The following is a 13,898-nucleotide window of genomic DNA, read 5'->3' on the forward strand; positions in this document are numbered from 1 at the left end:
GAAGAAGGGTGGGGTGGGTGAGAGGAGGGGGAGAGACAGCCAGGTCCGTGGGGTCTTAAAGAGCCTGCGCTGGTGCAAAGCAGCAGGACGAACACCAGCCCCGCGTGAGCCCTCCCGGCTTGTTTTCCTTGTATGCGCTTGGGAGCAGCGACATGGACACGTGTCGGTTTGTTGGTGGTTGGTTTTCAGCTGAGGCTCAGCTTCAACTTGCTCGGGTTCCGCCCCTCCCACACACCTGCCACCGTCCAGCTTGGGGTGCTGCCCCCGCAGTGCTCAGTGTCACCTGACAGCAGCTCTTTGGAGGCCAATTCTGAAATCTCCTTTTGGCCGTGTCGGGTTTGGGTGCTGTTTTAAGTGGCCGTTGTCACGAGAGCCAGGCCCTGGATGATTCCAGGGAGAAAGCATGTAGCCTGGACACCGGGTGCCTGGAGATCGGCTTACCTTGGAAGGAAGGAAGAATCCACGGTCTCTCCGTGAAAATGGACTGTGGGGTGACTGGAACTCGGGGGGGCGGGGAGGTTGTTAAACGCCACTTTGCGTTTGTCCAGGGTCAGCGTTCCACTGGACTTGATCACAGCTGCATCGTACCGATAAGTTATAACGGCGTTTAAAAATTAACGTCGGAATCGGATTAGCGTTGGCATCGAAAAAATAACACCTTGGCAGGCACGCGCAGAGTTTCGCAGAGAACATTTCCTGAGACCATTGGTCTGGAAAGTAACGAGCTTTGTTATAATCAAGGAAATTCCATTCTATTTTTTCTAGAAAATAATTGCTCTTATTGGAGTCGTATTTTAATAATTTTCCCTTATATGTTGAATACAGGTTTCCTTTATATTCAGTATTGTTTTCAAATCTGTTCTCAGATTTGTCTTGTAAATACATTGTGAAACAGTGGTACAGAAAGAAAAAAACTCAGAGGTACAGTAACCAAAATTATTTGAAAAATACAGTGTATTAGGAAATGAACAGCTCCGGTTGACTCTGTATTTGGTCAAAATATTTGCTGTTTGGAATGACTGCAGCCATCACGGAAATGAGATATTTCAACAGCTCTCAGTAATTTATTTTTGTTTCAGGAGCAAATGTGAATAATTGAACGAAGGAACAGCAGCATTTTAAACTTAAGCTTTTATTTGTGAATGTGAGCCTCCATTAAAATAATAATAATACATCATCTTGTTGGGGTGGATGAAATCGGGGTCTCCAAGGCCTGCCAGGCCCACCTCATTCATTCAGAAGCTGCTTACATCCGGCACCTTCCGTGGTCAAGGCTAGGGCTCCCTCCGCACCGGGACGTGCCAACGCTGGAAACAGTAGCCTCCTGCCTTCAAGGATCCCAGCTACAGAGATAAAAATAGCCCCAAGACAGAACATTCTGGATCAGACAGCTCAAGAGACAGCGTTGTGTCCTGGGGTGGGACTCGGCCCGAGCTGCCTCTGGACCCACCACCCTAGAGAAGCCCGAGGTCTGTCTGCAGGGACGCAGCACCAGGTCCCTTTTAGAAAGGCAGGCGTGTCCTAGGAGTTCGTGACATCCGCTTCGTGCTGTGCTAGCACGCTTCAGCGTCTTATTTTTAAAATCCCTTTTTCAAGCTCTTCACGAAGAGCTTTTTAGCGTGGTAAGAAATTCCCCTTACTCCAGTTGGTCCCCACAGGGTGGCGGTCCCCGCTCGCCCTCCCGCGGGTGCGAGTCGGCCTATATTAGGAAGTGGTGCGCTGCGGCAGGAGCCGCCCGCCGCCTCCTTCCTGTCGCGTCGCCGAGACGTCTCTTCCTCCGCAGCTGGAGTCTCTGACACTTTCCGTGGGGAGGGGAGGGGAGGAGGTGGAGATCGCAGGCTTCTCCCAGGGGGTCGCCCCGAAATGAAGAGCAGATCGTGGCTCTGCAAGACCTGAGATGTCCTCTCACCCTCGCCTCAAAGGGGCGTTCTAGAGCTTTCTGTGTGATGGTGGCCATGCGGAGTGCCAGCAGCTGTGGAGCGCTTGGGCTGTGGCTCTGCCACCAAGGAACTGAACTTTTCATTTCAATTAATGTCAGGGGTCACATGTCTGTGTCGAACAGCTCAGTCGCAGGCTGGGAAGCTGCTGGCCCCACCGTGTCAGCTCCGAGGTGCTCACACGTGGAGTGGCCCGGAAGGGGTCACTGGGGCTGGTGGGAGCTGTGCCGAGAAAGCCGTGGGGCCACGGCAGCCTGAATCCAGGGCTCGGCCTGCCGCCGCGGATGACGAGGCTGTGGCGTGGCCACTTCACGGGTGGCTGGGGACATGGTCCCCCGCTCCCACACTTCTGTCCTCACAGCTAAACTGGGCCTTGGTCAGGGAGCGTTGAATCGGCCTCTGCATCCACTTCTTTTTCTGTTGGGAATGACTGACGAAGGGGACAAGCTCGCCGTATTGTGTGACGTGTTTGGGGACCTTGTGGGAGACGGCTGTTTGTTCCCTGGGCGCGCTTGGCAGCCGAGGGTGAAGGTTTGTTTGGACAGGGCAGGCGGCAAGCACTGCCTGTCTTGGAAGAGTTAAACCCGCCGCCGCTGCTCCCTCCCTGGGAGGGGCGGGGAGCGTGACGGCAGCCCTGATCTTTACGTCTCCCTCTTGAGCAATCTCGGGCTTTGTGCTCATTGGCTGCTGGCTGGACTTAGGACCGAGTTTTTTTCAATTAAGTAGAAGGGCGGGGCCTGAGCAGCCAATGACAGCCGGCCCCGGCACAACTTGCGCAGTTTGCCGGCCGGCAGCATTCCGCATTCTCCACGCTGCCAGAACCCTCCCGCGGCCGCCGCTGAGCACCGGCTCTCAGCACCGGCTCTCTCCGCGGCTCTCTCCGCCAGCATGCTGTGTCTGTGCCTGTACGTGCCGCTCATCGGGGAGGCCCAGACGGAGTTCCAGTACTTCGAGTCCAAGGGCCTTCCCTCCGAGCTGAAGTCCATCTTCAAACTCAGTGTCTTTATTCCCTCCCAGGAGTTCTCCACCTTCCGCCAGTGGAAGCAGGTGTGTACAGGGGCCGGGCCGGCCGGGCAGCGCCCGGGAAGGCAGCGGGTATTTCAGCAGATAGTTAAGGGAATGGATGAGTGCTGGTAGGGGGTCACCTGTGATATGGGAGCTTTTTTTCTCCGGTTGTCCTGTGGCCGTAGCAGGTGAAGAGGCTACCTCACGGGAATGACTGGCTTTCGTGTGACTTACAGGGCTTGAATTATAGGGAAGCCGCTTGTAGGAGAGAGGGAAAGGAATTCTCTCGTTGAGGGCGGGAGAGGGTTTCCTGAGAAGGGGGTACAGTCCAGCTGCTGCGAGCTGGGGGGGGGGGGGCTTCTCATGGGAGGCCCAGGAGTTGGGACCGGAGCTGCAGAGGCTGGAGCTGGGCCGGCTGTGCCCTGGGTGGAACAAACCAGCGTGCGAGCGAGGTGCGGGGAGCCTCCCAGGCGCCTCTTTGGAGCAGGGGGCTGGCAGGCATCATTACCATTTTAAAGGTGGGGAAAGAGCTACATGCTGTGGAGGTCGCTCGCCTCCTGAAAAAGGCTGCCCCAGCTTCTCTGTTAATCCGGTCCCATGCCGTCCCGGAGCATCTGTGGGGGCAGAGGTCAGGTGGTGTGCAGTGGGTGCTGATTTGTGTGTCCTGGGAAGGAAACAGAAATAGGTCCGATGGTTTCGAAGTAGAAGCAGGGAGTGGGAGACGATTTTGAAGTCTGCAGTCCTGAGCACGCCTGTTCACAGCACGCCCACCCCAGTGAGGCGTATGGTTTGCGTTGGTGGCAGGGCAGCAAAATACCAGAGAGCTTTATTCCTGCCATTCTCCTCCTCCCTGAATGCACGAGAGTCTGCTTCCGCTCTTGCCACAAAGCTAGAGCCCAGATGTCTCAGGAAGTTAACATAACTTCAGATAGTAGATAAAATACCAGCATCAGTCTCACATTCCAGCCACACCCTCCACATTGTTCTTGGGATCATGTTAGGTGACAGGGTGCCTGCCCAGGCCACCTCCTAGCACCCTGGGTGGCTGAGCAATCACAGAGAGCAGTCAGGTGGCCCCGAGAGCGCCCGATGGTAATCGCTGGAGAGCCAGTAGTCTGTCGGTGTCCAAGCCCACTAGTCTAAAGACTTGAAACCCATATTGGTTTGCAGATAGCAGGTGGATTCTCACCGAGAGAACTGGTCAGCATGGGAAGATTATAACCATCTTCCTTAGGAGATTTTCGTTCCTGTTTTCAGGGTGTTGCTGGGTTAGAGTGACTCATGAGTGTCCCCCACCTTCTTGAGATTAACCTTTCGGGTGGCAGCAGGATCTCCAGGGAGGTGGCCTAGGTCCTAGTCCAACACGCCTGGCTTGCATCTCGCCCACCACTTCCGTAGCTCTGTGACCTGGGATAAATGCCTCAACCTCCCCGAGCTTCTGTCTCCTCCTCTGTGAAGTGGGGAAGCGATAGCACCTGCTCCTACAGCTTGACTGTGAGGCTTCAGCGGGTCGGTCGCCATAATGCACTTAGCAGGACCCAGGTTGGAGCCTAGAGCCGCAGGGTCTCTCCCGGCCTCTCGGGACGCCGAACTCAGCGGGGCTCCCTGCCGCTCAGTGCCTGGCTGAGGGGGCTGAGGCTGGCCATGTCCCCAGGCTCCCCCGCAATCAGAGACCGGCGCTGCCGACAGTCACATGCCCTGAAATAGCTCCCCTGGCTCTCAGAGCTTCTCCAGCCTCGAGTTCTCTCTGGCTGTGTTTCTGCCGGGCAGGCACTGGCAGGGGCCACCTCTGTCTGACACCTTCTCCCTGGCCACCGGACTGCTCCGGGACACCACCACGTGCGGGGAGAAAAGGAGCAAGCTGCGGAGTTCCTGGGGGGATCTGGGGCTCCGGGGTTCTCCGCACATTTGGGCCGAGAGCATGTGGGCTGGGGCCCGGCGCCAGGCGCAGCGCCGCAGGGGAGCCAAGCGGCTGGCTCTGGCAGCACGAGGAGCCGGTCTTCAGAACTGTTGGAGTGAAAACTCGCCCAGCCTGCCTGCCACCACCGGGCTCTGCCTGAAGGGCTCCTGGGGGGGGGGGGCACCTTTTCCTCTTTGCTTGTGAGGAAAGCAAAGGTGGGCTCGTGCTTGGGTTCTGGCCAGCCCTTGGGGATCGGAGTGGTGGCTTAGGGACTCGAGCAGGGGAACCCTCATTAGGGCTCGGTTCACGGGTTAGCGGGATTGTTCCCTGCGAACGGGGCCCCACAAGATCTAGTGCATGAGCTAAAGGACAAGACCTTACTTTTGTTTCACAGAAAATTGTACAAGCTGGCGATAAAGACCTCGATGGGCAGCTAGACTTTGAAGAGTTCGTCCATTATCTCCAAGATCACGAGAAGAAACTGAGGCTGGTGTTCAAGAGTTTGGACAAAAAGAATGATGGTGAGCGCTGCCTCGGGACCCCCGGCTGGCCAGGGCTTGGGCACTGCCCGGGCCCGGCTGGCGGCTTACAGCCTCCGTCCTTCCAGGCCGCATCGATGCCCAGGAGATCATGCAGTCCCTGCGGGACCTGGGGGTCAAGATATCCGAACAGCAGGCAGAAAAAATTCTCAAGAGGTGCGTGCTGAGCCCGTCCGTGTAACTGGTGTAATGAAACAGTGTGACGAAAGAAGCGTCCTTGCACTAACTCTGGTGTCATTCCCTGTATTACTACTGACCCTGCTCTCTGAACTTTGGCTTCTGGGTGTTTGAAGGGATGAGTGAGTAACCCCTCACCGGGTTCCAGGTCAGCTGTCCTTGGGAGAACCAGTAATCACCTGGAAGTGTGCCCGGTCACCAGTGACCCTGAAAGAGACCAGGGGAGGGGGAGGTTGCAAGTAGGTGAAAGGTGAGCGAGGAACACCCTCCTTGACCTGGCCGTGAAGGGAGGGGGCTCCTGCGGCAGCCCTCCCGTGAGGCAGGCGTAACACCGTGGTCAGGCGTGCTGCCCCGAAAGGCAGGTCAAAGGGGAGCGGTGGTCCTGGGGGAGGCTGCCCAGAGTAGCCCCCGGAGCAGCTTCCTTCCCCGGCTGAGCCCTCCACACCGCTGCAACCCAGGGCCGGCCGTCCCGGCCAGCAGCCCCCCGTGCCCACGCCCCGGCTGCTGTGGGTGCGTCCTCGTGCCGTGCTGTGTGGCTGCCTCGCTGACGTGTGCTCGGAGCACTCATTTGTGTTGTTTCTCCTCTCTCCTCTGCGTCCTCCTCTGTCTGTCTGTCAGAATACGGACGGGCCACTTCTGGGGCCCTGTCACCTAGTAAGTACCCGCGTCCCCCTGGCGACTGCCTCCCTCCCTCGCCTCTGTGCCCGATGAGAATGGGGTTCTCGTGGGCTGCTGTGTGCCGTCTCTGTGCAGACTGATGTGTGGGGCCCCCCGCCTTTCCTCCTCGGCGGCCGCGGGCCTGCCCCGGGCTCACCTGGAGGAGGGCGGCGCGGCCGACGGGCGGGCGGGGCCTGTTCACACGTGGGCAACCGTGTGTCCCTCTCGCAGCATGGACAAGAATGGCACGATGACCATCGACTGGAACGAGTGGAGAGACTACCACCTTCTGCACCCCGTGGAGAACATCCCCGAGATCATCCTGTACTGGAAGCATTCCACGGTGAGCCCCGGGTTCCCGCGGCCCGAAGGCGGCTTCTCCCTTGTCCGTTCACGGGGTCCCCGTCGCCCAGCATCAGTCCCCATCCCGGGGGTGGGGGCTGGGGGTCCCAGCTGGCTTCCCCTGCAACAGCGAGACTGTCCACTCTTCTACTGGCCCCGCAGAGCCCTCCACACGCCCCCTCTGTCTCCCACGCTCCGGCCACCTGGACAGCCCGACTGCTCCCCAGACACGCGGTCCCTCCGAGAGAGGTGCCCGCCCACCCCCGAGGGCTGCCTGTCTTTCAAGGCTCGCTTCAGATGCCCCTCCCACAGCCAGCGCGAGTGGGGTGAGGGGCACTCTCTGGGGAACAGATGGCAGTGTTGCTGCTAGGGTCCTCTCCCTGCCACCCCGTTTTGTGTGCTGTTTCTCTCTATGGCAAACGAACGTGTTCCCCGCATCCCACACGTGCTGCTCCTTCTCCTCGTCAGAGCTGTCACTGCACAGAGAGGCACCCTCACTGGTGGGGGCCGTGTTGCCCCCCTGCCCGCCCTCGGGGCCTCACTGGTGGGGGCCGTGTTGCCCCCTGCCCTCGAGCCCCGTGGGTGCGGGGCGCGGCCCTCTCTGCTGGTCTTTGCAAACACCCCCTCGGTTTCAGTGGGACCCACCTGGGCTGTCAGCTCCGGCGGGGGAGGCCGAGGGGTCCTCCTGCTCTGTCTCCTGCAGTTCCCAGGCCAGGCCTTGCCCTCTGGGCACACCTGGCACCTTCGGCAGGTGAAAGTATGTGGACTGCTGACCCGTGGGTCTGGCGTGCAGCCCCGGGCCGGAGCAGAGCCGGCTCTGTCCGACCGGGCAGGGTGCCACTCAGAAGAGAGGGCAGTGCGCAGCTGAGGCGTTACATAATGTTCCGCCAGCATGATCTGGTTACACGGCGGGCTTCACCCCTGGCCAGATCGTTTCGGTGCAGCCAGCCTGGCGCCCCTCCGCCGAAATGCCGGTGCAAGCTGTTCTTGCAGGAGCTCCCTGGCAGCCACGGCCGGCTGTCCGCGGGGCTTTGTGACTGCCTCCTTCCAGCTGTGCTCTCACATTCCGTGCCTGGGCCTCTCCACGGCCACAGGCGGGAGCAGAGCTTTGCCACCTGCAGAGCGCGGGGGGGCGGGGGGTGCATCGGTGTCCTACCCACAGTTCTCGGCATTCTCACCACCTGGGTGGCTCCTCGGGGTGTCAGCCGTTCTAGACAGCGGAACGCTATGGACCTCGCTGTCCGCTGCCAGCTTTGCCACAGGCGTCAGGGCCTGTTTGCCTGATCCTGGTTGGTCTTCCTCACAGATCTTTGATGTGGGTGAGAATCTGACCGTCCCCGACGAGTTCACGGTGGAGGAGAGACAGACGGGGATGTGGTGGAGACACCTGGTGGCCGGAGGTGGGGCCGGGGCCGTGTCCAGAACCTGCACGGCGCCCCTGGACCGACTCAAAGTGCTCATGCAGGTACGGGGGCACACAGGCCCCGGGGCTCTTTGGCGGTCCGGCTCCCGCCCTCTCTAAGGCCCTGCTTTGGGCCCATGCTTTCCTGCCCCAGTAAGTGGGTTGGAATTCCTGCTCAGACAAGAGCAACAGGAGGTCCAGGCCTGGGTCACCTTTTGCAGGCAGCTGATCTAGTCTTATCTGAGGCCTTTCAGTCGGGGGTCACATCGCAGGGCCACATGGTGGGCAGGTGAAGCAGCGAGAACGGGGGTGGCAGGAGCCTCTCCGTGGGCACTTCCTCACACACGGGGAAGGTGTGAGCACGTGCTCACCTGGCCCGGGCCCCATTGTCACGGCTGCTTGTCTAGCTCCGCGTCCCTGGGGCAGAGATAAGCCAGACCCACGTCAGGGGCAGGGTTGTGAAACTGCCCCGCACGTGGACGCGCCGTTGGACTTCAGCACCTTCTGCACAGCAGCCGGTGCCCCTTGTCCCCTTGTTTGTTCTGGCATTTTCCTGCTCAGAAAAGATGTCATCCTCTCCCTCCCCCACTTTGCCCTCCTGGGCCTGCCTTGTTCTGAAGCCTGTTCAGGGTAAGGGGACCGCCCCTTGAGAGCGAAGTGGTTCCAGGAGGAGAGCTCTTGGCCTGGAATCTGGCCCCTCCCCCGCCTGCGGCCACTGCTGTGCAACCTTGGGCAAGTCACCTGACCCCCGAGAATGCCTTCCTCTGAGCCCAGGGGCTGGCAGCACACCGCCTCCCTTTTCTGTTGGTTCTCTTTACCACATTCCCGGGGATGCTGCGGGTGGCGAAAGCACTTTGCTTGCGTGAGATGACACATCCAGCCATGTACTCTATTTGTTTACTTTTTTAGAAGATTTTTTTTTAATTTTTAGGGAGAGGGGGAGGGAGAGATACGTGGATCAGTTGCCTCTTGCACACCCCCAACTGGGGACCTGGCCTGTAACCCAGGCATGTGTCCTGAGTGGGAATCGAACCCATGCCCTCTTAGTTCACAGGCCTGCACTCAATCCACTGAGCCACAGCAGCCAGGGCTGTCCTGCCATATACTTTAAAGTAACCCAGCACAGGTGGGGCGGCACGGGGACACGGCTTGGCTCTGGTGTCCTGACAGCGGAAGCTGATCACAGGTTCATGGGTGCTCGTTGTATAATTCTCTGTGCTGTTGCGCGTGGCTGAAACGTTTCCATGATAAAGAGCTCGGTTTCTTTCATTTAAAAAAGTGGTCGTGGCGGAGGTGTTGAGCACAGTGTCGGCACGCGGTGGGTGCGTGGCGAGACCTAGCCGGCCCTGCAGTGGCCGTGTCTGAGGCTCGGGGCAGAGCCTGCCTGTCGACCTTGGGGGCTGACAGCGAGAAAAGGCTCCTCGTCGGGAGGCGGCAGCCCCGTGGCCGCCGAGTCCCTTCTGACCCTTGTCCTTGCCTCCCCAGGTCCATGCCTCCCGCAGCAACAGCATGTGCATCGTGGGCGGGTTCACCCAGATGATCCGAGAGGGAGGGACCAAGTCCCTCTGGCGTGGCAACGGCATCAATGTCCTCAAAATTGCCCCCGAGTCGGCCATCAAATTCATGGCCTATGAGCAGGTGAGGAGCCAGCTCCCCAGGGAGAGTTGCCAGTTGGCGGCCACCCACTGAGCGTCCCCTGGGCTGAGGTCTCTGCCCCTCTGGTGGCCCAGAACCTAGAGCCAGCCACTGTGTCCAGGGACGGTAAGGCGAGGTGGGCAGCGGGAGGCCTGGGTCTGACCCCAGCCCTGCTGATGTTTACACTGTGGGCCAGTGCCTTCCATTCCTGGAAGACATCCCATGGGCCAGGGACACCGTGTCTCGGCTAAACCTGACTGGCGCTGTGCAGGGGGGCGGGCATGGGGGTGGGTCTCCGGGGTGCATCAGTCTGTTTACTGCATGTTGCAGATCAAGCGTCTTGTCGGGAGTGACCAGGAGACGCTGAGGATTCACGAGAGGCTTGTGGCAGGGTCCTTGGCGGGGGCCATCGCTCAGAGCAGCATCTACCCGATGGAGGTGAGGGGCCGCCTGGGTCCTGGGCAGTGGGCGTGGGCTTGAGGGAGAGAGGGGGGCTGTGCTCATGCTGCTGTCGCTTCGGTCGGGTTCTGCAGGTTCTGAAGACCCGGATGGCCCTGCGCAAGACCGGCCAGTACTCAGGCATGCTGGACTGTGCCAGGAAGATCCTGGCCAGAGAAGGGATGGCCGCCTTCTACAAAGGCTATGTTCCCAACATGCTGGGGATCATCCCCTACGCGGGGATCGACTTGGCCGTCTACGAGGTGAGGCCCTGGAAGGCTCGGGCCCCATGAACTGCTAGCAGAGATTCAGAACCCCCTCCTCACCGCGTCCCCGCCTGCAGACCGCTGGCGATGGCTGGGGCAAGGGACCAGCACCAAAGCATGTGCCCTTCAGAGTCATCCTTTCGTGACGGGTCTCCTGCCCCTGGCCGCCCCCAAGTGCTGCCCGCTAGGGGCTTGGCAGGCAGGTGTGCAGGGCAGGATGCCCTGTGGGGAGGGGTGCTCTCCATGCCTCTTCTCTGTTTCCTGTCCTACCCAGGAATCCCTAGCGACAGCAGAAACAAAGGGCAGGCCAGCCAGGAGCTCAGCCAGCCCTGGCCGGCCGGCCTGCCGAGAGAATCAGGTTACAGTGGCTTCGGGACACCATGTGACGGGGATCTAGTGACTGGGTCTCCCCCAGCTCCCCAGCCTCTTCCTGCCCCCTCCCCCACCCCGGGGCTCACTGGCACTTTGGCTCACCCCTGCCTGCGCCCTTTCCCCTCATAGACGCTCAAGAATGCCTGGCTGCAGCGCTATGCAGTGAACAGCGCAGACCCCGGGGTGTTCGTGCTCCTGGCCTGTGGCACCATGTCCAGCACCTGCGGCCAGCTGGCCAGCTACCCACTGGCTCTCGTCAGGACCCGGATGCAGGCCCAAGGTAAGGCTGGTGCTCGGCCAGCCCCGGGGGCCCGCCTCCCCGAGCAGGCTGGGATCCAGGGGGGAGCTGCCGAAAGGCCTCTGACGGGCAGCCTCTCTCCCCACAGCCTCCATCGAGGGCGCTCCGGAGGTGACCATGAGCAGCCTCTTCAGGCAGATCCTGCGGACGGAGGGAGCCTTCGGCCTGTACCGGGGGCTGGCGCCCAACTTCATGAAGGTGATCCCAGCCGTGAGCATCAGCTACGTGGTGTACGAGAACCTGAAGATCACGCTGGGCGTGCAGTCTCGGTGACGGGAGGGAGGCCGCCCCCACCCGACGGACTGGCGATCCTGGGCCCGCGGCCCAGGGTGTGGAGCCATCTCATTCTGTGAATGCGCCGACACTAAGCTGACTTAAGCCAAGCTGTGAGAACCCTGGGACGCGCCCGCGAGGGGTGGGGGGGCTGGCAGGCCCCCTGGGTGTGTCCTGCTGGCCGTGGCCGACCCTCGAGTCCGTCCCAGGGGACACCCGAGGGTACTCCTCGGGCCCAGGGGTCAGCAGGACACAGGCTTACGTGCAGTAGGGACAGGACATTTCCTGAGGCGCCTGCCAGACAGCGGGGCTTGGAGGCCGGCTTAGTTCTCCCACCGTTTCCTCCCACCCAGACCCCCGCTGAGGGCTCTCGCCCACTCTGCTTCTTCCTCACTGCTGTTTTCAGCCGGGAGAAGGAGGGCTGCCAGCCCACTCCCGCGACCCGCCTCACTCCTCTGCCCTCGGTCCATGCAAGGGGACGGGTGCTTCCACCCGACGTCACCACCCCGACAGCATCGCCTGTGGCTAGGTTGCGCAGAGAAGAGGGAGGAGCCTGGCTGTGCGCTCACCCTCACCTGGGCACCGCTGCGTGCGTGCATGCATGTAGGGGCAAGGCCCAGCCCCGCCGTTGGCTGGCTGGTGCCCGGGTGCATGGCTTCCCGGGAGGCGTGTGCTAGTCCTGAAACCCGGAGGCTTACCCCCCCGTGCTGCTTGGGTCCCCCGGTGCTCCAAGCTGGCCCGGACTGTCGCAGGACTGGCGCTAGCTCAGAGCCAGCTCTCTGCCCCTGCGGGGGCACGAAGGTGGCGGGGCATGGCGGTGGGGCAGGAAGGCCAGTTTCTGCCCCGAGTCCGCATGCCCCGGCAAGAGGAGGACGGGGGCGGGTGGCCTTAGTTACGCGTGGCTGAGAGAGGTTCTGTTCAGAAGGACCCGCTGGACAGATGTGCCAGTTCCGTGCTTCCGGAGGGAAGACAGCAGGTAGACAGCTTGGCTGACTGCATTAAAGTCTGAGTCTGACGCCCCTGGGGATCTGCGTCCGATCCCAGGAGGGGCGGAGTGGGACCAGCCTCACATTCCACTGATGCACCTATCACACTGCGTGGAGCCTATTTATTTCGTATTTATTTGAACAGAGTTATGTCCTAACTATTTTTATAGATTTGTTTAATTAATAGCCTGTCATTTTCAAGTTCATTTTTTTATTCATATTTATGTTCCTGGTTGATTGTACCTTCCCAACACCTGAGAGGTGGGGCGAAGAGAGAAAGGGAGGCTGCGGGAGCGACCTGCAGCCACGGCCCCCGCCACGAGAGGGAAGGACAGGCTGCGGCGGGTGGCCGGCCCAGGAAGCCCTAGGGTCCGAGGGTCGGATTGGGGGCGGGAGGCGTGGGCGGAGTCTCCGTTCCATGGAAGATGGAAGTCCAAGCCCTTTTCCGGACCGGAAGGATTTCTGTGTGTCCCCGCTTCTGAATGACAGGGCAGCGAGGTGCCTATCACTGTGAGTTTGAGATGGGGGTCAAAGGAGGGGGTGGCCAGCCACCCCCCTTCCCGGAGGTGGGCTCCTCCCTCCCGGCTCCCCCCACCCGCTGCCCTGCTCAGAGCGCCGCCCACCTGCGGCCGCCGCCGCCGCACTTTCCACTCCCCCAGAGCGGCCGCTGCGGACAATTCAAATGGGATGCAAGGATCAATGCAAAATTCACTGTTCTATATAAATAAATAGACTTATAACTGGAATTGGTGAAAAAGCAAATTAAGAAAGAATTGGAAGTTGTCATTAAAAACAGCCTTCTAATAAAGTTGTTTTCAAAGCTGACGACAGAGCCGTGATTATTCTGATCTGGACATAGGTGGTGTGGAAAGGGAACCCAGTCTCCTCATCACAGTCTGGGTTTCTCGGAGACACTCCATCTGTGGAATGTGCGTCGGGTGTGTGTCTGGGGTGTGCTCTTCAGGCCACCGTGCCCTCCGGTTGCTGGCTTGGTGCCCCTCAGCTTCAGCCCCTCCAGCGGAGCTGGTCACTCCCTCCTGCTTGGAGCTGCTGCGGCCGCCACCAGCACCACCACCGGGCTCCCCCTGGCTGGCTGCCCCTGCCCGGGCTCCCAGGTGGTTCTTGCCCCTCTTTCTAAGGGATGTTGGGGCCCCACCTGGCTTTATTTGCTTTCTGCCTGTCACCCAGGGCTGTGTTTGCAGCCCCAACACAGTGCCCGGTGCCCGAAGAACTCGGTAAAATGTCAATAACAGCCCACGCTCCGATCCCCCGGTAGCTCTGGGTGCCACGGGTCAGGGACAGTGTGACGCAGCTCGGGGGGCCCGCCCACAGCTCTGGCATCCAGAGGCTGTAGGGAGGTGTGCCCGTGGGTGGGACTGGCACTCCTGGGTTGCACAACGTGCTCCCCACCAGACTGGCGTCCACTGGGAACCTCGGAACGTTGTTCTATTTGGAAATAGGGTTTTGCAGATGTGGTCCAGTCGGGATGAGGTCACATGAAATTAGGTTAAATCCAATGGCTGGTGTCACAGAAGAGGGCAGCCCAGCTGCACAGACGTGGAGAACCCCGAGTGATGAGAGCCCCCTCACGGGGAGGAGAGGCGAGGGCAGCTGCTCCCTCAGACCCTCCAGGAGGAGCCACACCCCCGACCCCTGGATTTCAGACTTCCG

The 13,898-nt window shown here is 60.5% G+C and overlaps 1 protein-coding gene across 7 annotated transcripts in view; it reads left to right on the forward strand.

Annotated features, from left to right (window-relative positions):
* Positions 1–13,052, forward strand: part of SLC25A25 (solute carrier family 25 member 25) — a 33,229-nt gene extending 20,177 nt beyond the window's left edge. For 2 of the 7 annotated variants that reach the window (XM_028522838.2, XM_028522862.2), the window contains exons 2-11: positions 5,237–5,363; positions 5,450–5,537; positions 6,177–6,212; positions 6,447–6,558; positions 7,864–8,022; positions 9,445–9,597; positions 9,925–10,032; positions 10,128–10,295; positions 10,800–10,950; positions 11,057–13,052. In XM_028522838.2, the coding sequence (XP_028378639.1) occupies positions 5,237–5,363; positions 5,450–5,537; positions 6,177–6,212; positions 6,447–6,558; positions 7,864–8,022; positions 9,445–9,597; positions 9,925–10,032; positions 10,128–10,295; positions 10,800–10,950; positions 11,057–11,241 (1,287 nt within the window). In that variant the 3' untranslated portion in view covers positions 11,242–13,052. Of the gene's footprint in view, positions 1–2,706; positions 2,985–5,236; positions 5,364–5,449; positions 5,538–6,176; positions 6,213–6,446; positions 6,559–7,863; positions 8,023–9,444; positions 9,598–9,924; positions 10,033–10,127; positions 10,296–10,799; positions 10,951–11,056 lie in introns of those variants that run through there. The other 5 variants (XM_028522846.2, XM_028522871.2, XM_036022280.1 and 2 more) reach the window with 4 other exon arrangements.
* Positions 13,053–13,898: the final 846 nt, after the last annotated feature.

Source organism: Phyllostomus discolor, chromosome 3 (genome assembly GCF_004126475.2).
Source record: "Phyllostomus discolor isolate MPI-MPIP mPhyDis1 chromosome 3, mPhyDis1.pri.v3, whole genome shotgun sequence".
NCBI classification, from domain to species: Eukaryota; Metazoa; Chordata; class Mammalia; order Chiroptera; family Phyllostomidae; genus Phyllostomus; species Phyllostomus discolor.